The sequence below is a fragment of the Myxocyprinus asiaticus genome, chromosome 21, assembly GCF_019703515.2.
Source record: "Myxocyprinus asiaticus isolate MX2 ecotype Aquarium Trade chromosome 21, UBuf_Myxa_2, whole genome shotgun sequence".
In the NCBI taxonomy this organism is placed as follows: Eukaryota; Metazoa; Chordata; class Actinopteri; order Cypriniformes; family Catostomidae; genus Myxocyprinus; species Myxocyprinus asiaticus.
In genome coordinates this window covers 7,188,281-7,208,979 of record NC_059364.1, presented here as the reverse complement: position 1 = coordinate 7,208,979, position 20,699 = coordinate 7,188,281, and the positions used below count along the sequence as shown (strand labels likewise).

At 38.4% G+C, this 20,699-nt stretch overlaps 1 protein-coding gene across 3 annotated transcripts; it reads left to right on the top strand.

Moving 5' to 3' along the window:
• On the top strand, positions 1 to 18,792 carry zfyve21 (zinc finger, FYVE domain containing 21). Of its 3 annotated transcripts, XR_007892391.1 has the most exons (9): positions 1 to 185; positions 4,859 to 4,909; positions 7,446 to 7,614; positions 8,144 to 8,219; positions 8,303 to 8,394; positions 10,417 to 10,446; positions 13,689 to 13,774; positions 15,813 to 15,943; positions 18,112 to 18,792. XR_007892391.1 is itself a non-coding variant. In XM_051648221.1 (8 exons), the coding sequence occupies exons 1-8, from the start codon at positions 60 to 62 to the stop codon at positions 18,145 to 18,147; spliced, it is 732 nt and encodes a 243-aa protein (XP_051504181.1). In that variant the 5' UTR covers positions 4 to 59; the 3' UTR covers positions 18,148 to 18,792. The 3 variants fall into 3 exon arrangements, 2 of the variants coding, with proteins under 2 accessions (XP_051504181.1, XP_051504182.1); XM_051648221.1 differs by lacking the exons at positions 10,417 to 10,446; positions 13,689 to 13,774 and adding an exon at positions 13,421 to 13,471 and having other exon boundaries at positions 4 to 185; XM_051648222.1 differs by lacking the exons at positions 10,417 to 10,446; positions 13,689 to 13,774 and having other exon boundaries at positions 9 to 185.
• The last annotated feature ends 1,907 nt before the right edge of the window (positions 18,793 to 20,699 follow it).

The following is a 20,699-nucleotide window of genomic DNA, read 5'->3' as shown; positions in this document are numbered from 1 at the left end:
GCTACGGATGGCTGCGCTGTTCTCTCTACAGCAGCAACTTCGCACTCAAAAACACAAACATGTCCGTGGTGCCTGGTGGCAAGAAGCTGGTCCGGAGCCCGAGTGGGCTCCGCATGATACCGGAGAACGGAGCTTTCAACAGCCCGTTTGCCCTTGATGAGCCGCAGTGGGTTCCGGATAAAGAAGTAATGAATATTTATCAGACATAATGATGACAATGATTCTGTGGTGGGTCTCTCTCTGACTTTGGGCGTTGTTTGCTCAACAAGAGCCAGCAGAAAATCTCTATAACTTTCTCGCGATCGCAGGTTTTATCTTAGGTACCTAAAAATAACTGCATTTGTTTGAGTGTATATGTTAATACTGTAGACAGTAACAGTAAAAACTGTTTATGTTAATACATAGATGCATTTTGGGGTTACATCCTATGATGTGTCATTAAACCTACTTCTAGGCAAACAAATGCTTATGGATGGCGAAAAAAGCGACTGTCAAAGGAAAAGGCCATGCCCTTTCATGAATTAGAAGTATCGACCAACCGCTGGACTTACAATCGAAGTCTATTGTGCCTGGCATTCCTGATGGTTTAAAGGTGCTTTAAGCGATTTTTTTTTTTTTTTTTTTTTTTTTCCTTCATGGAAAGGTATGCAAAAAAACATTCCTACTCCCGGAAAGATATTTCTGAAATAAGTGTTGTGAGACATCTCCCCTGTCTCTGTGACAGCACTAGACTCTAAACAGCAAACAAAAATTTGTCTGCGGACATTGACGCTTTTCCCCGTCAATAATTTTTTAGTTGTAGAGAATTATTGGGGCTTAATGCCATTTTTAAGCCATGTTGTTCATAACAGTTGTCTGTTGGGGGCGCTATTTTGCTGCTGTTGTTTGAAACAACCATTTCTGCAAAGTAATCCTTGCTGCAGACTGTAGCGCGATGATGTATTTGATTGTAGTGACGTTGTGGATGTTTTAATGCGCATGCGTATTCACATTTTAATGTTTTGTTTTATTACTGTAGCGTACTTAACGGTCATTAATATAGTATATATGCATATAACACACACACACACACACACACATTTATATATTAGGGGTACACAATTAATTAAAATAAAATTGCGATATGACATTGTGCGATTATTGAAACGCAAAGGGCTACGACGATTTAATTAAATTACTAAATAAATCAAGCTGTTCGCTTTAAAGTCCATGCACGCTGCTCTGTCCTGTCTGTATTGTGGATAAGCATTATTACAGTGTATTCAGAGCAGTTCTGTGCTCCACAACTCCATCTCGTGGAAAAGCGCTCCAGATTCACTTTAATTTCACTTTTGCATGTTTCCAAGTATGTTTCAACACTACATGTTAATATACAAATACAAATAATTCACCCCATGGCATTTATGTACAGCAGAGGAGATGTTAAAATGAGGAGCACATTGTAGTGGGTATTATGAGTATATTGCTTAATTCAGATATTTGTTTTCCTTGTTTTTCAGGGTATCCGCGGGTCCTTAAAAAGTCTTAAATTTACTTTTTAAAATTTAAGCCATAAAAAGTCTTAAATATCTTAAATAAATTACAAGAAGTCTTACATTTCGTTTGCTGAGGTCTTAAATTTTGCGGCGTGAATAGAGGAGATGCTTAAAATAGCAAGCTGCATGTTGCTGCGAGTTATTCTGACCAATCAGGGTGAAAGCAGCAGCACGGCGTCTCTCCTTCTCTTTCTCTTTCATAATTTAATCTGTTAACATTTTCAATGCATCTTGTCAAATTTAAACTGCAATTTTTAAGGTAACTGATATTTGAGATATTTCACTCAAAAATTAAAATTGTCATCACTTACCTTCATGCTGTTGCAAACCTGTATGACTTTCTTATTTCAGTGGATATCAAAAGGATATATTAGGGAGTTTCAGTCACCATTCACTTACATTGAATGAAAAACAAGATGCAGTGAATGGTGACTGAGACTAAACGTTTTGCTTAACATCTCCTTTTTTGTTGCATGGCAGAGAAAAATGTATTCAGACTTAAGGGTGAGCAGTGATGACAGAAATACAATTTTTAAATGAACTGCCCTTTAACTACCCGTAAAAGTATTTGTTAAAGGTATCTGCCAGGAAAAAATATATAAATGTTATTCAGCACATGCTAGACCTTATGCACAGGCATCTTTGATGTTTAATGACAATGACAACAAGGCTGTGCGGGATAGACGTACAGTCTCTTTGATGAGATGTACTGCAGTTTAAAGTGTTTTTGGAACATTCTGTGTACAGCACATTGAAAAAAGTTCTTTTCAAGGACACTCAGTAGACAAAAAACTCCAGACAACATGAGCTGTGGAAAATCAGATGGGATATTGGAGCTTTTTACAGATTTATACCGTGCATGCCTTTGAAGAAATGGTAAATCTATCCCTCACAGCCTCGTTTCCATTCCCGTTAAAAATCAAACATGGCACTACTGTGAATAAGGTCTAATAGACCAATCCTCTCATTTACAAAAATGTCAGCGCATGCGCAGTAAGTGGTGGCAGAAAGCCCGCTGATTGTTGTGTTAGATTTGACAGATTAGAGGATTAAATGAAAGTATGACACAAAACCATCATAAATACAAACATGTTCTGAGCAATACAATTACTATAATGATATGAGTAAATAACAAACATGTAATCATGTTCGCTATAAATTTATGCTGCAAAGTTGTGAGTTGAAATGATCTCCTCAGTCCAGTCAGCTCTGTTGATGATCTTGAAACCACAGCAGTCAACGAGAGCCCTCGGAATAATTTTTCAACAACGCAATCCGATAAAAGTTGGTTTTTGCCACTACTTCCGTGTTTGACATAAGTGGTGATATTGCGAAAGCACTGGTCTAATGCGTCATGTCTTGCTAGAAAGCAAGTGACTAAAGAGAAGGGTCACAATATAGGCTACATACTTTAGGCTACATGCATTCTTAATAATTTCATTTAGAGTTTTAATGTTGTATTAACTTATTAACACACAAATGCACAATAAAATATATATATATATATATATATATATAAAAACATGTCCAGATACATTCAAGTAGCCTCAGTGGTTTTGTATTTACCAGCTAATGAATTAATGTTTTTTATTTTTTATTGTGAAAGTGGTCTTAAATTTTTCTTATAGTTGGCCTTAAAAAGTCTTACATTTCATTCCTTCGAACCTGCAGATACCCTGTTTTTCCTCTTCACCCACAGAAAAGTAATTGATGAAATTCATGGTGATGACCATTTTTAAAAGCTAAGCTAAAAGTCTCAGTGTAATACTTTAAAACTAACTAATATACTCACTGTAAAGCATACCAAAACATCCACTATGTCACCAATATCCACAACGTAGAGGATTAGATCAACTACGTCGTTGCGCTACAGTCTGCAGCGAGGACCCTCTCGTTTCTGCACGATGTTGGTCTCAATAAAGCTAATTTGTTATATGTAGAATGCAGAGTTTTGGAAAAAGGGGGCATGGCTAATTCAACGGCTTAGTCTTGTCGAAGGAGAACGGCTAAAATCACATACAGCATCTTTAATGTGCAGCTCATATTTTTGTTAAAGCACTTGTTTTGAATCTTCTGTACAAAAATGCCTGTTATTAGAGCTGTAAAGTTATATGAATCGCTGTTTTAGCCAGTAGGGGTAAAATCTTTCCGTGGCAGCTCGCTGCCAAAGGCAGCTCTCACTCGACCTGCCACCACCACAGGCAGCTCTCGCGCGGCCTGCCACCGCCGGAGGCAGCTCTCGCGCGGCCTGCCACCGCCGGAGGCAGCTCTCGCGCGGCCTGCCACCGCCGGAGGCAGCTCTCGCGCGGCCTGCCACCGCCGGAGGCAGCTCTCGCGCGGCCTGAGATGCAGAGTTTTCATAACACTGATTTTCAATCACAGATTTCATGCATCTTGGCATGCTCTGTATGAAAATGAGTGGAAACAAGTAACGGTGATGGATTGAGGGAAATGATTTTGACTGTGATGCTTGAGTGACAGGCGTCAGCAGGTCAAGTGAGCTGTCTGTGGCAGTGACAGGTCGAGTGAGAGATGCCTCCGGCGGTGGCAGGTCGGAAAGATTGACCCCCCTCTTGTTTTAGCTGTGGGACTACTTTTCAAGGCAGAGTTTGCTCTAATCACTTTCTGGTACTTGCACATATCATGCAAAGGTTACCTGGGTTTCTCTGGTCATGACAGGAGTTTAAATGTTGGATAACTTTACTCAGACAAGGTTAGTAAGTGAGTTTACCACAGTACATTGCCTCATAGACTTACATTGTAAATGCACTATTGTAAACCAGGGCCGATACTAGGATAAGATCTTTTGGGAGGGCATTTGGATCGTGAGGGTGGGTAAAAGGTTATTTAGTTTCACCTTCCGACCAGCGAAAGGGGCTATAAACAGAATTTTTATTGTTTAGGGGATGTCAAAATGATATTTAATTTGGAGCAAAGTAAATATGAATGAATCTGTACCATGTTATGTGAGCCTTTTAATAAATTACAAAGCTGATGATATTTGGGGCATTGTTGTTGAGAATGTGTAATAAGTACTCAGACCCGAACTGTTCTATGCTACTCAAATTGGTTGTATTGTTGAACTATTTCTATTGCAAGTTATTATTAAAATATTGTCCTGTGTATCCTGTCCTCAAAGTTGAAATTTGGCCTTGTTTACATATTTTGCTGCTAAGCCCAGATATGAGACTTAATTTCAGCTGAAGTCTTTTTGCCACAGCTTCATAATGAATCTGTATTAACTCATATTGAGTATACTGAGTTGCCCTTGTTTCTTCTTTTATATGTGTGTCAGTTAATTTTTTACTCTGTTCCTGTCTAAGTGTCCCAGGTGCATGCAGTGTGATACTAAGTTTGACTTCATCACCAGGAAGGTAAGCAGGCATTTTGAGTAGTGGTGTCAGGACTGTGTAATTGGTTCCATCAGTGTTAAACAGAGTTATGGTGCGTTCACACATACAATTATATATAGAGCTAGGGCGGGGCAATATGGGGATACATATTGTGGCGAAGATATAAAGTGTCATTCGATAGAGATTTTACTATATCGCGATATGTAAATATCCATGTGCGCAGCATGGGCTTCTCTATCTGTGGGCAGGGCTTCACGTGAGACTGAGAGAATTGAAGAAACGTGGACAGGGTTTTTCCAGCATTGAACATTTTTCTGCGGCCACCCAAGCAAATTAAAAAACCTTTTTCTTGCATTTGGTGCTTCAAAAGCACTAAATATTCTTCTCATCTAATACGCGAATGTTTCACATGACTCTGGCGCATGCTGTCTCTGGAGCTACGAAGTGCACGCGAGTCTAGCTGGCTTTCCGATATTTGCGCTCCAGAGACAGGAGAACTCAGAGCTGGATCACTCACGCTACTCGGTCATTTTTGACCCAGGAAAACCCCAAGTGGAGAAATAAATCTCCACAGAATGGGATGACTCCAAAAGAGGTCAAGAAAATGAAGAGGAGCTTATTAAAACAGCTGCGACATCTGGGGTGTGGGTTTACAAAAGCTGGCACAGAGCAGAAAAATGTCATCTGCAAACTGTGTTGCACGACAATATAATCACTCGTAATACAAGCAATCTGTTTTACCACTTCGAAATGAAGCACGCAAAAGAATATAATGAAAGCCAAAAGATGAACTCCACATTAATTAATTTAGCAAGAAGTGATTTTATTTGATATTTATTTCTTCAAGAAGTGTTTCTTTTCATTGGATATTTTTTTACTTATGTTTTATTTTATTTGTCGCATTGCTTTGGGAAGATCTTAAGTTTCTTAAGGAAAGTTTTCCAGAAAATGTTTACTTTTACTATATCATTATCGTGATATAAAATTACTCGTATCATGATATAAGATTTTGGTCATATCGCCCACCTCTAACTGGAACTCATAGATTGGCTTTATTGTTGGATGTAGTGGGCGTTCCAACTGCTGGATTCACTAACATTATTGGTGCTTTTTAAAAATGATCAAAATTGGGATTTATTGGGGCCTGGGAAGCTCAGCGAGTAAAGACGCTGAGTACCACCCCTGGAGTCACGAGTTCGAATCCAAGGCGTGCTGAGTGACTCCAGCCAGGTCTCCTAAGCAACCAATTTGGCCCGGTTGCTAGGGAGGGTAGAGTCATATGGGGTAACCTCCTCGTGGTCGCTATAATGTGGTTCTCGCTCTCGGTGTGCCGCGTGGGGTGTTGTGCGCGGATGCCGCGGAAAATAGCGTAAAGCCTCCACAAGCGCTTTGTCTCCGCGGTAACGTGCTCAACAAGCCACGTGATAAGATGCGCGGATTGACGGTCTCAGACGCGGAGGCAACTGAGATTCGTCCTCCGCCATCCGGATTGAGGCGAGTCACTACGCCAACATGAGGACTTAGAGCGCATTGGGAATTGGGCATTCCAAATTGGGGAGAAAAGGGGAGGGGAAAAAAGGGGATTTATTTCAGCTAAAAATGAACATTGCATTGGAAAAGCGTTTTAATTGTATAAATTGTAGCAGTGGAAATTATGAACAAAAGGAACGATTACAAGTGCATTAAATCAGTGAAATTGCTGCATAGTAATATTAACTCAATCTTGCCTACACTTAACTACAGTATTTTACATGGAACATGGAAGTAAACTGTAGCAGAAGTAAAAAATAGAAAACAGTTGATTACGGCAGTCAGAACAGACAAAGGTGCCAAATTTAGAAACCCCATCGCAGCAGTGGTAACTACTTTTTATTTTTTATTTTTTTAAATAATGCTAGGGTAATATACATTTACTAGGGTAATATTTAGTGTAAAAAAAAAATACACCAAATAATAAAAACTTTTAAAATAGAAAAAAGTTTAACAGATTTATGCTGCTAAATAAGGCTTAAACACGTCTTCACAGTCTGTGGAAAGGGTTCATTGATAGTCGCCACACCATTGCACCTCATTTGCATAAAGTAAAAAAAAAATCAACTTTGTTGCGTTGCTGGACACACCCACATCACATCGCCAAATGTTGCTGTCGCCTGAAAACGCCAACTCTTTCGCTTTGTTGCAACAAATTTCTGTATGTGTGAACGTCCCTTTAGGAGAGCCTTTTTTTTGTGTGTGTGTGTCTTTTTCAGCAGTTTTATTTTGCTCCTATTCAGCATTTTTGTTTTCAGTTTTGCACTTCCTGTTTTCATTTTTCCATCTCTTTTGCTTCCTTCTTTTTGATTTTGCTTCCTACTGACTGACTTTTTAAATTTTTTTAATCTGTGTCTTTGTGATAGTGTGCTTGTGTTATATATTTATACATTATTTATATAGTCATAGTTATTTGGTTACACTATGTTTTTGTGTTTTTCTCTTTTGTTGATGTTGTTGTCTGTTTTTTTGAAACTGTTGTCATGGATTTACGTTATTTATTAGTATTTCTTCTGTTTATGTTCAGCATCACTGCCGGCGCTGTGGCCGGTGTTTCTGCGATAAGTGTTGCAGTCAGAAAGTGGCTCTGCCCAGGATGTGTTTTGTGGATCCGGTGAGGCAGTGTGCAGAGTGCAGTCTCATCTCACAGAAAGAGGTGGAGTTTTACGACAAACAGCTTAAAGTGCTCACCGCCGGTGGGTTAAACATACATACACTCAAATGCTTTTAACTCGAGTTTACTGACACACATATACCCTCTCTTTTCCATTTGTAGACTCACTGTTAGTGTTTGTACAAAAGTTTATGATGTTGTTACCAAGTAAATTGTTTTATATTTTTCTATCAATTTTAATTCGATTACGTCATTCACAATGCTTCATTGGGTTGTATTTAATTCCCTCATGAAAGACGTTAAGTAAACAGTCTTGTACCTCTGTCTTTTTGTCCGATTTTCAAATACTTTATCGCTTCAAGTCAAATGTTTTGATTAACATCAGAGCTGGTTGGATTTGATTCACAGTTTAGAACTATTATATGAAGTACTTTATGAAATCCCTGAGGAAAAAAATGAATGGGAAAAATACTTCCAGAACCAAGATTGCTGAGAAAGTGCTTTTTCCTTTTGCGCTCTATAAATATACTAATTGAACAGACGCTCCTCCCATGACGTACAGTATGTCTATACTACAATGTCAATATCAGCCCTTTTTTCCTGCATTGCAGGAGGAACTTTCCTGGTCAAAGTGGGTTCCTCAGAGAAAACAGAGACAATGGTGTGCCGACTGTCCAATAACCATAGGTATGCATATAAACACACACACAACTTGGCCTCTTTGAATGTGATCAACTTGAAATTTCGATGCGTCTCTACTCTTTCCTCAGATATCTCTTCCTAGATGGGGACAGTCATTTTGAGGTGGAGCTGTCTCGCATTTCCAGTACACAGGTGTTGACTGAGGGATCGACCCCAGGAGGTGAGCCATTATGTGGACTGAAGTGCATGCATGATGAAAAATCATGACACAGTGGCCAATGATGTCCATCTAATTGTGTACATGGACCAACAATTCCAAAAATATTTGGAGTCCTACAATAACTGTCTTAATTTATTGTTGAAGGTGGTGGACTTGTTACAAATGTGGCACTTTGATGGCAGTGCTTTTAAGGAATAGTCCATCCAAAAATAATAATTCTCTCATCATTTACTCACCCTTATGCCATCTCAAACTCATATGAATTTTTTTCTTCTGCGGAACACAAACAAATATATTTGTATGTTTTTGTCCATACAATGCAAGTCCATGGGGTCAAACACTTTCAAGATCCAAAAAGGATATAAAGGCAGCAAAAATGTAATCCACACAATTTAAGTGGTTTAATCCAGTGGTTCTCAATTTTTGGCTAAACTTTCTGGCTACGCCCCCCCCTTTAAAACTAGAAGATTTTTAGCGCCCCCCTCCCCCACAACCACCCTATAAAATGATTGAAGAAAAAATTGATTGAAGAAAAATATTTTCGTTTCAGCTTCGTCACAAAAAAAAAAAAAAAAAAATCCAAAACAAAAAACTGAACCCATTCTTTCAGTTTTCACTGATTTTCTGATTAAAGTTACATTCTTCATTAAAAAATCAGAATTTTGAACAAATAATCAAGGAACTTTGTCACTAGGCCTACATCATTCTTCTATTTTCTGTATAATTTCTGAGTTATATAAATAAATAACTTTTCAGGTTTATATACTTAAAATCCCAAATAGAATAAATACCAAAGTGTGCTTGCAGGAGCAATGTTACTATATAAAAGCTCATCATAAAACAAAATTTGTCATAATTTACTCACCCTCCTCGATCCATACTTTTTTCATTTATAAAACACAAGATTGAGGGGTAAGATTATTACTGTCAAGCTCAAAAAAACACCATAAAAGCACCATAAAATTTGTCCATATCACTCGTGTACTATATTCCAAGTCTACTTTGATAGCATTGTGTGAAGAACAGACCGAAATGTAAGTGATAATTCACTGGAATCTGATGCGAGAACATCATTGTTTACATAAGCACAGCTCAGCTAGTGCACCTGACACTACATAAGGGGGAAAAGGCGGAGGAAAAGAAATCGCTTGCATTGGTTCTACCGTTCTGCCGTGCGGTAAATTTGAATGTGAGAAAGTGACTGAGATTTGAGAACGGGGCAGTCTTCTGCGCCCTCCTTACAAACCTCCACGCTCCCCCTTATGGGTCACGCCCCACACTTTGAGAACCACTGGTTTAATCCATGTATTCTGAAGCAATCAGATCTGTATTCTGTGAAAAACATACAAGAATGTAACTCCTTTTTCACTATAAATCTTGCCATCTTGGCAAATGATTTGAAGCTTGATTACACTTCCTCGCGCTTGACGCATGCGCAGAATGCGTTGACCCCCCCCTAGACTTGCATTGGATGCACAAAAACACATCATATCGGCATCAAAATAACTTTGTTCCGCAAAAGAAAAAGTCATTTGAGTTTGAGAGCATACAAGCAAGTAAATTTATGAGAGAATTATCATATTTGGGTGAACTATCCCTTTAAAGTGAATGAAACTTAACTTCAGGGTTTAGGGTCCTTACGGTCACTTTTACGGTTAGCATGCTAAAGCACAGCATGCTGCCTGTTAGCGCACTAAAAACCCTGTCTGAGAAAATGCATCTCTAAACGCATCCTCTTTAGAGCATGGCCACTACAAAACAATTACAGTTAAAACAAAACAGAAGAACTGGATAAACTCCCTAATTGACTAGCCAGTTTCTGAACTAGTCCACCATCCTGACCCAGAGTGCTGTGTGTGTCTGTGAATCACACAGCCTGCTTTTATGGAGTATCATTGTCATAGTCTTAATATTCAAATGGCATAAATAACTTAGAATGGCCGCCTTGTCCTAATGGATCCAAGACGCCCATTCCTGTAATGCTAATCGATAAAGATTTTAACTGACTTCTTACTGTTTCAGAGGAAAGTGAGGAAATGATGCAAGTAGAATGTAAGCAGTTTTGATGAAATTCTCCATTGTGATGAAAAGAAAAGTAGAAATCTAGAATAAATGTTTAATTTTTCAAGTAATGTTCTCCACACCGTTTTTCAATAAATGTTATTTAATAATAGATGGGCAACATGGCATAAGCTGATAATGTGATTTATCAAATAACACATTTCTTTGAAAGCTTTACTAGAGATTTGATGATACATGAAGCTTCATGTAATCACTTGACTATATTTTTGAATGCTGGATGGGATTCCGCTTTAATAGAATGCTGATGGCAATTAGCAAAACGTTTCTTGATAGCATTGCACAACGACTCTGTACAACTATGACATGTACACACTGGCTTCAAAAAGTATTTGGATACTTGAGTTGAACTTGAAGTGTATGAATGTCATTGCAATACATAATAAAATATCCAACCAAGTGGCATCTGCAAGCAACAAGCTTTCCTCAGGACTATCTTTACTTCTAGCGGTGCACCGATCAGGAAATGTGAGGCCGATGCTGATAACCGATATTTTAAAGGAATATTGGCAAATAAGGAAAAAAACAAAAGAAAAAAGCGAGGTACAGTGAGACACTTTTTTGGGGGGTTTAAAGGCAGAATTGTGAAGCTTATCATTTTATATAAGCACTTACATTAATTCTTCTTTTAAAACTTGTGTACAGGGTTGGGAAGGTTACTTTTAAAAAGTATTCCACTACAGATTACAGAATACATGCTGTAAAATGTCATTTGTAACGTATTCCGTTAGATTACTCAAAATCAGTAATGTATTCTAAATACTTTGGATTACTTCTTCAGCACTGGTAGATTTTTTTCACTTGTTTTGACTATAAACAAGTAAAAGTAAGAAAATACACTTCACTGTAAAAATACGTTCTCTTAAAAAAAAAAAAAAAAAAAAAAGGCTAAATATCTTATGCAGTTTCGCTTCTCAAGTAAATTTTTCGTTTTAAGAAAAAAAAAATCAAAATTAAGAATACGATTTTTGCAGTATATCTTTGCCCTAATATCAAAGGTCTTCAATGTGCATTTTAGTCATAGAATTCATCATAAAATATAATTGCATCTTCCATCTGGTAACAGATGCATGTAAAGGCAAGAAATAGCATTTTAGCTTAGCATATAGCTAAATGTTTACATGACCATTTATAAACTATTTTTGCTGCTCCAAACTTTAAAAACCCCCAGAGTGAACACAACAACATCCTTTTCTGATCGTATGTGGATTCTGTTCATAGAATGAGGCAGAAAATATGTTATTTGTATATTTCTATACAATGTTAAAGGCTACATTGGTTAGTATTTCTTGCAAAAATACTCTAACCGCTTAAAAAAATACATTGACAAGGCATGTAATCATGTATTTATTGGATTTGTTTCATCTGTCAAAGCGTTTCTAACTGTTTTTTGTTCATCTGTAAAAAACACAATGTAGCTCCTCTATTAAAAGCTCCCAAGGGAAAGTTCCTCAATGACGTCATATCCACCTTTTCACTCACAACAAAATGAAAGCGCTCGTATGAATGAAACAAATCATAAGAAAGTGTTTCACCGCTGTTTAAAAGCTCCTCGGATCGCATCATTTATATGGATAAATGTTTTCCAACTCAACAGACCAAATATTAAATGAAACAAATGACAATAAAATGCAAAGTAATCTCTTCAGTAATCAAAATACTTTTTGAATGTAACTGTATTCTAAATACCAATGATTTAAATTGTAACTGTAGTGGAATACAGTTACTTATATTTAGTATTTTAAATACGGAATCCCATTACATGTATTCCGTTACTCCCCAACCTTGCTTGTGTATTATTTGAGCTGTAACATTGTTTAAATTGTCGTTTTTTACTGTAGTTTTAGTGTTTATGGCATTATGTTGTCATGGCAACGAAGTTGTAAAACTGGATATAACTTTACACAGAAAAGCTTAGTAAGCGATTTGATCACACTAAAATCATGTTGGCACACATACACATTTACATGTTGTGGCTATACTTTTGAAACAGTGAGTATTTTAATGTCCACTTCCACTTTCATTGTAAGTGCCTCACTGTAACTAAATTTTTTTCTTTAAAGAAAAGGAGGGACGATATATTTTTGTGGTAATCAACATTATGCCACAAATAGTAACTGCTAACATTTATTTGAATTGAAAACAGTTATGAATAGTTCTGGTGTCAATATCAAAGATCATTGTGACATACTGGCAACCAGTAAACAACATGAGAGCATCACACACAGAAGAGATACGTTAAAAAATAAGAGATTTTTTGCAAGATATTGGATTTAAATCGAGGTTCTCACAAAATAGGACCTGGACATGTTCCAGTAACGTTTGACAACCAACAAAAATTGAACTGTACATCTATCGTTTTAACCTAACAAACAACTTTTTGTGTGAACAGCGTACTTGTGTTGTCTTAAAAATAAATAGGATCATATTTGTATATTTAAAGGTGCTGTAAGCGATTTTAGCCGTTCTAGAATTCCCACAAGCGCAGCCATTGGATTAGCCATGCCCCCTTTCCATTACCCGCTCTACAAAGATACCAAATGTGCTTTATTGAGGCCAATATTGAGCAGAAACGTTGTCAAAAACAACAGCAGCAAAATAGCGCCCTCAACTGACAACTGTTATGAGCAACATGGCATAAAAATGGCATTAAAAATCAATAATTCGCTGCAACTACAACACTTAGAATGCAAAAAATCGATTGACAAGCAGAAATCGTCAGAGATCACGGCCCACGGACACATTTTTGTTTGCTGTTTACAGAGTCTAGTGGTGTAACAGAGACAGGGGAGATATCTTATGACACTTCATTAATATCTTTCAGGGAGTAAGGGCAATGTGTATATACACACCTGATATTTAGACAAACGCTAATCTTTTTTTCTGTGTTTCTTTCCATGAATTTTCTCTTCATTTCTTTAATTTCCTCTTTCTCTTCTGGCTTAAGAGAAAGATGTATGCTCTTATACCTGTTTGCTGGACAGTCAAATTTCTGAAGGTCAGCGTATGCTATACCAATCTCTTCTTTTTTTCCCAGTGTATGTGCCATTTAATGGGGTTTCGTTGTTGTTCTACCCTTTATATAAGTATCTTAGCATGCACTCATTTCCCGGATTTAAGTATTACTGCAAAAGCAAGGCCATCTCATTAAAGACTGCATGTGCATGCTCTCTTGTGCTGAGAGTGTTTATTGTGCTGTTGTGATTATCCCTCAGTCCTCTTGGAGGCACATTGTTTCCCATGGATTTCCCATCACACATTTTATGATTGCTGCAGATGTTACCATCTAACTCTTTGCCAAGTAACTATCATATTATCAGTTACATTTTAACCCAAATCTAATATAATGCATGTACAAAGAGTAACTAGAAAGAGAATGCTCAACAAAACCTACTTTGAAAGTTTAAAAGTGTTTTGAAAGGAAATAAACTGTAAGTCTGATAATTTAGAAATGATATAGCACAATATGAGATTTTACCGTAACTCCGTTTCACTTCCCTGGATGTGTTGAATTAATTAGCATAATTTGACATTTTAAAGTCACGTTAAATGTTACTCATATCCATAATTCACACTTGAGCATCAGTGTCTAAAAAGCCTCCATTTAGACTTTCTTTATTAATTCTTAACTTGATGTGTAACTGATTGGATGCATAACAATTCATGTATCTCAGGGTATATACAGGTGCATCTCAATAAATTAGAATGTCGTGGAAAAGTTCATTTATTTCAGTAATTCAACTCAAATTGTGAAACTCGTTTATTAAATAAATTCAATGCACACAGACTGAAGTAGTTTAAGTCTTTGGTTCTTTTAATTGTGATGATTTTGGCTCACATTTAACAAAAACCCACCAATTCACTATCTCAAAAAATTAGAATATGGTGACATGCCAATCAGCTAATCAACTCAAAACACCTGCAAAGGTTTCCTGAGCCTTCAAAATGGTCTCTCAGTTTGGTTCACTAGGCTACACAATCATGGGGAAGACTGCTGATCTGACAGTTGTCCAGAAGACAATCATTGACACCCTTCACAAGGAGAGTAAGCCACAAACATTCATTGCCAAAGAAGCTGGCTGTTCACAGAGTGCTGTATCCAAGCATGTTAACAGAAAGTTGAGTGGAAGGAAAAAGTGTGGAAGAAAAAGATGCACAACCAACCGAGAGAACCGCAGCCTTATGAGGATTGTCAAGCAAAATCGATTCAAGAATTTGGGTGAACTTCACAAGGAATGGACTGAGGCTGGGGTCAAGGCATCAAGAGCCACCACACACAGACATGTCAAGGAATTTGGCTACAGTTGTGGTATTCCTCTTGTTAAGCCACTCCTGAACCACAGACAACGTCAGAGGCGTCTTACCTGGGCTAAGGAGAAGAAGAACTGGACTGTTGCCCAGTGGTCCAAAGTCCTCTTTTCAGATGAGAGCAAGTTTTGTATTTAATTTGGAAACCAAGGTCCTAGAGTCTGGAGGAAGGGTGGAGAAGCTCATAGCCCAAGTTGCTTGAAGTCCAGTGTTAAGTTTCCACAGTCTGTGATGATTTGGGGTGCAATGTCATCTGCTGGTGTTGGTCCATTGTGTTTTTTGAAAACCAAAGTCACTGCACCCGTTTACCAAGAAAGTTTGGAGCACTTCATGCTTCCTTCTGCTGACCAGCTTTTTAAAGATGCTGATTTCATTTTCCAGCAGGATTTGGCACCTGCCCACACTGCCAAAAGCACCAAAAGTTGGTTAAATGACCATGGTGTTGGTGTGCTTGACTGGCCAGCAAACCCACCAGACCTGAACCCCATAGAGAATCTATGGGGTAATGTCAAGAGGAAAATGAGAAACAAGAGACCAAAAAATGCAGATGAGCTGAAGGCCACTGTCAAAGAAACCTTGGCTTCCATACCACCTCAGCAGTGCCACAAACTGATCACCTCCATGCCACGCCGAATTGAGGCAGTAATTAAAGCAAAAGGAGCCCCTACCAAGTATTGAGTACATATACAGTAAATGAACATACTTTCCAGAAGGCCAACAATTCACTAAAAATGTTTTTTTTATTGGTCTTATGATGTATTCTAATTTTTTGAGATAGTGAATTGGTGGGTTTTTGTTAAATGTGAGCCAAAATCATCACAATTAAAAGAACCAAAGACTTAAACTACTTCAGTCTGTGTGCATTGAATTTATTTAATACACGAGTTTCACAATTTGAGTTGAATTACTGAAATAAATGAACTTTTCCACGACATTCTAATTTATTGAGATGCACCTGTATGTTCTGCTTTTGACCAGAAACACTCTTGCTGCTTATGGTATTTTAACTCTATCCTGAACTTTGACTGTAGGCAGTTCCCTCCGTGCCAGCGGCATGATGCTTCAGTATAAGCCACCAGGATCTCAGAACCTTCAGCAGCTTCACATGGAGACTGCAGAAGACAAGCGCATCGCGTCTGCCTGGCTCGCAGCCATGCACAAAGTAGGTGTGAGTGAAAATGTGCATTGTAACTAGGGCTGGGTGATACAGCTAAGAAATGATATCACAATATTTGTTAGCCTTTTGATGATATTAGATAAATATCTCTGCTTGTGGATTTTGTCTGAAATGGCTAAATATATATATATATATATATATATATATATATATATATATATATATATATATATATATATACTTTTTTTTTTAAATCAGACAGTCATGAACCAATTAGATTCAAAATATTTACAGGAATAGTCCAGATTAAATACACATTAGTGTCAATTGACAGCATTTGTGGCATAATGTTGATTACCACAAAAATATTTTTCATTATGTATGACAAATTGCTTTGAAAAAAAAAAAAGAAGCAAAAATTGTGGTTATAGTGAGGCACTTACAATGAAAGTGAATGGGCACAGTCCATTAATGATTAAATGCACACTGTTTCAAAAGTATAGCCCCGAGACGTGAACATTATACATGCTGACATGATTTTAGTGTCATAAAATTCGATTTACTGGCTTTAGGATATTTACCAGATTACAAGGTTTACTGGCATTATGTTGTCATGACAACCAATTTTATATTATAGGATATTTAGACTGATAAGGTTAGTAAGCAATTTTATCACACTAAAATCATCTTACATGTATAATGTTTATGATTTGTGGCTATACTTTTGTAAATTTACATTCACTTCTATTGTACACAAGTGCCTCACTGTAACGGCATTTATTTTTAAAATAAACCCAGGACTTATCAAAAAATTTTTTTAAGCTAATCAACATTATGCCACAAATGCTGTTGATTGAGCTTAACTTGTTGTAAAGGGGTTAGAGGGAAAGGAGGCGGCGAGAACCGGCTTGACAATCTAAATAAAAGTTTAAAAACTTAAACAAAAAGACACACAAACACATGCAGGGCAGCTGCCCATAATTCTCTTTCTCTTGAGCTGCCATCTCCGGTCGCCTTTATCCCTCGCTCGCCTCATCAGGCTGATTGGGTCCGGGCGTGCGTCATTCTGGCCCGGCCCCGCCCTCCTCCACACTATACTCCTCTCTGCGTTGCCTCAGGCCAGGGAGATCCCGGCATTGCCTTGCACCCCGCCTGCCGGCAGGTCATCCCTGCCTTCTTCCACCTGGGAGGAGACAAGAGAAAAAAAAAAAACAGGCGAGGGAAAGGCAAACACAGAGCGAGAGAGAGAAAAAAGAAACTAACTCACCGGTTCTCTGATGCACTGTCGCGTGGTCCACGTTCACTCCTCCACGCTCTCAGGCGGACGACAGCCGCTCCTTCTCGGTCGGACCGGAGTCAAACCTCTGACCCCCAGCGGACAGAACGCCCCTCCGTGATTCTGGTGGCCCGTGGGGACACTCCTCCGCCCCTGGTAGCGGCCCCTCCACTCCAGGCGGTCGGGGAGTAGATTCCCTCCTCCCCTCGTGGATGGCGGTCTTCCCTCGACCCCTCTGTGTTTTCTGGCGGCCGGCAGGGCACTCCTCCGCAGCGGCTCCATTGTTCCAGGCGGTCGGGGAGTCCAGTCCCTCCTCGCCGGAGTCAAAGTCCAGTCTCCACCGGAGTCAAACCTCCGACCTCCAGCGGACAGAATGCCCCTCCGCGATTCTGGCGGCCCGTGGGGACACTCCTCCACCCCTGGTAGCGGCCCTACCGCTCCAGGCGGTCGGGGAGTTGATTTCCTCCTCCCCTCGCAGACGGCGGCCGTTCCCCATGTCCGGGCTACTCCGTCCCCCGGCGGATGGCAGTGCTCCCCTGGGTGGACGGCAGTGTCGAGGACTCTACGACGGGCATTCCTCATCCCTCCCGGGTTTCGGCACCAGTGTAAAGGGGTTAGAGGGAAAGGAGGCGGTGAGAACTGGCTTGACAATATAAATAATAGTTTAATAAACTTTAACAAAAAGACAAACAAACACATGCAGGGCAGCTGCCCATAATTCTCTCTCTCTCTCTCTCGAGCTGCCCTCTCCGGTCGCCTTTATCCCTCGCCTGCCTGATCAGGCTGATTGGGGTCCGGGCGTGCGTCATTCCGGCCCGGCCCCGCCCTCCTCCGCGCTACACTTGTATTGAAGCCGGAAGTAAAAAGTTAGTTAAAATCAAATTTTCTAGTTCAAAAAATCAAAGTTTTTCATTATCTGTTTCATGTTTTACTACAGGCTGCCAAACTGTTGTACGAGTCAAGGGACCAGTGAAATGACAAAGGAAAAATCACAGTGCAAAAGACAGAGAGAGATGGACAGAACTAGAAGGAAAGAAAGAGAACAAAACCAAGTATTTTGTGTTATTCAGTCTTACATGTACTCTAAGATGCTTGTATGATTTGTATCCAATCCTTTGCTGCTTCTCCCTGTCGAGACAGACCAGATGTACTCACAAACTGTCTGTCTGTTGGGGAGGACCAAGTTTTCAGATGACTCGTGCAATATGGACATGTATGATAATATATAAACACCATTTAACAGATGCTTTAAATGTAGTCTCACGTATCAAAGTTTTGTAAACAAAATATATTTTGTCAGATATTCTTATTTTAACACAAAATGCTGTGTATCTACTTTATACTGCCCAAGTATTTACAATATTTAGTGTTTTTCTTTTTTCTTGACATGTTTCAAACACTTTTGAAGAACACTTGTTTTTCCTACACTACAGAATGACATTTCATTTCTTGGTCATGTGTTTTAAGTCTGCAGAGCAAGATTTCCCTTTTTTAGAAAACCTGAAATTAGAGCAGCCAAATTCCCTCGACATACTTTAAACATTCTTCAAGGTCAACTGGTTGTGTTTGCTAATTTTCATTTTTCAATGTACACCAAATAAACATGTTGAATCCACAACTGTCCTGTTTATGTCTGTACTAATTAAAATACAAACACAAACTGGGTATTTTTCTTCCAAGCATGGCACAACAGTACTTTATACTTGCATATACACCTAATGCATACAAATATACTTGACATTTACAGTGGGGTCCAAAATTCTTTAGTCTACATTAAAAATCTGAGAGTCTGAGGATTTTGCAAAATTGAAAACAAAGACAAGTTATGGCATGAAATTAACTATTTCTAGGTCCCTAATCAAATGTAAGCAATCTGTGACATTAACCATGCTAACCGCTTTATACAAAAGGAAGGTCAGATTTCTTTGCTTACACAGAAGCACTCAAGATGATCCTTGTAAAATTCTCATCATGCTGGGATTACATGGATCAACAGGTTTTGTACAACCTGTAATGTTTTCTATGCAGAGGGTTTTTCTTCCCTACAGATTTCCATCTGCCAACAGATGGGTTTCATTTTTCCTCGTTCTGTTGCTGTTCATCACAAGCCTGAAAAGAGATCTCCATAATGGCCTGCTGCTGCACTGTGTTCTGTGCACAACAGACCAGAAGACTAAGCATTGAGAACCTGAAGCCTTACAAAGACATACTGTATACTGTACACTCTGTATTCCACAAACAACCTTTTGCAACAATTTTTAAACAAACACTACAAAACAATACAAAACATTAGGGTTTATAGTTTATCTTGATCGAACATAAACTCTTAAAATGTTCTCGCCTTCTGAAATTACATACTTCACTCTTAATGATCTTGTTACCAAATAAATGTACCAAAATATTCTGCCATTTTCCAGTGCCCTTTTTTAATGATAGGATCAAATGGGCTGATTCAATTCTTAGAGCTTTATTGGTGTACACTGCCAATGCATTATTAGACACTATACATACAGATATAAAACCAACTGAATGCTCCATTTTAATTTGCCCACTATTATTTTCTCTAGCTGCTGTTCAGTCTATTTCGTGCACAAGTTGGGTCTCTCTAGCGATTTCGCTTTTGACACTGGTTCAGATGATACTGAGCTAGCGTTCACGGGCAATGCGTAGAGATTCGGCAGCTTGCCCGCATCTTTCCCACACCTGGCTCACCACTTGCGGGTGAAATAGCTAGTGGCCGTTCCTACTGCTGTTGATCTAAACATTATTGGTTGGCAGCACAACCGGACGTAGCTTTAGAAAATTGAGCTACATTGCCGGTAAAACTAAGATATTCTTATTTGACAAGGAATCATTTGTTTTGCCTCTTAAAATGAACACTCATACAATGCAAGTGAATGCTGACCAAAACTTATAAGCTCAAAAAAAGCACATAAAGGCAGAATTAAAATAATCCATATGACTCCAGTGGTTTTCTGAAGCGATCGGTTTTGGGGGAGGTCACCATTCACTTGCATTTTATGGAGCTGAAATATTCTTCTAAATATCTTTGTGTTCTGCAGAAGAAAGGCATACACTTTTGGGATGCTCATGCATGGTGAGTAAATAAGAACATTTTCATTTTTGGTTGAACTTTCCCTTTAATTTGATAGATAATATCCTCACACATGGTAAACTTTTATTTTATTTTTTTTAATTTTTTTAAATGGCTTTTTTGAGAGAGTTGTAGCACTACTTTCTAATGTAGTGCTAGATAACCCTAAAAGGATTGCACAAAATAACAGTATACATTATAGGCCTACATATATGCTGCAACTGTAAAAGTGACTAGTACACACTAGTAATATTTTATATTATACTGTAAATATTTTATAATTGAGCCTAATTTATTTTTTTGTCAATATTTTTCATAAGTTTATAATTATGTTTGTATGTTTATAAGTCTTTTTTTTTTATACCAGAGCTCTAATCGGAGTGGTTGATGATTTTAGCTATATCATTGCGACACAAACTCATCGATTTTAC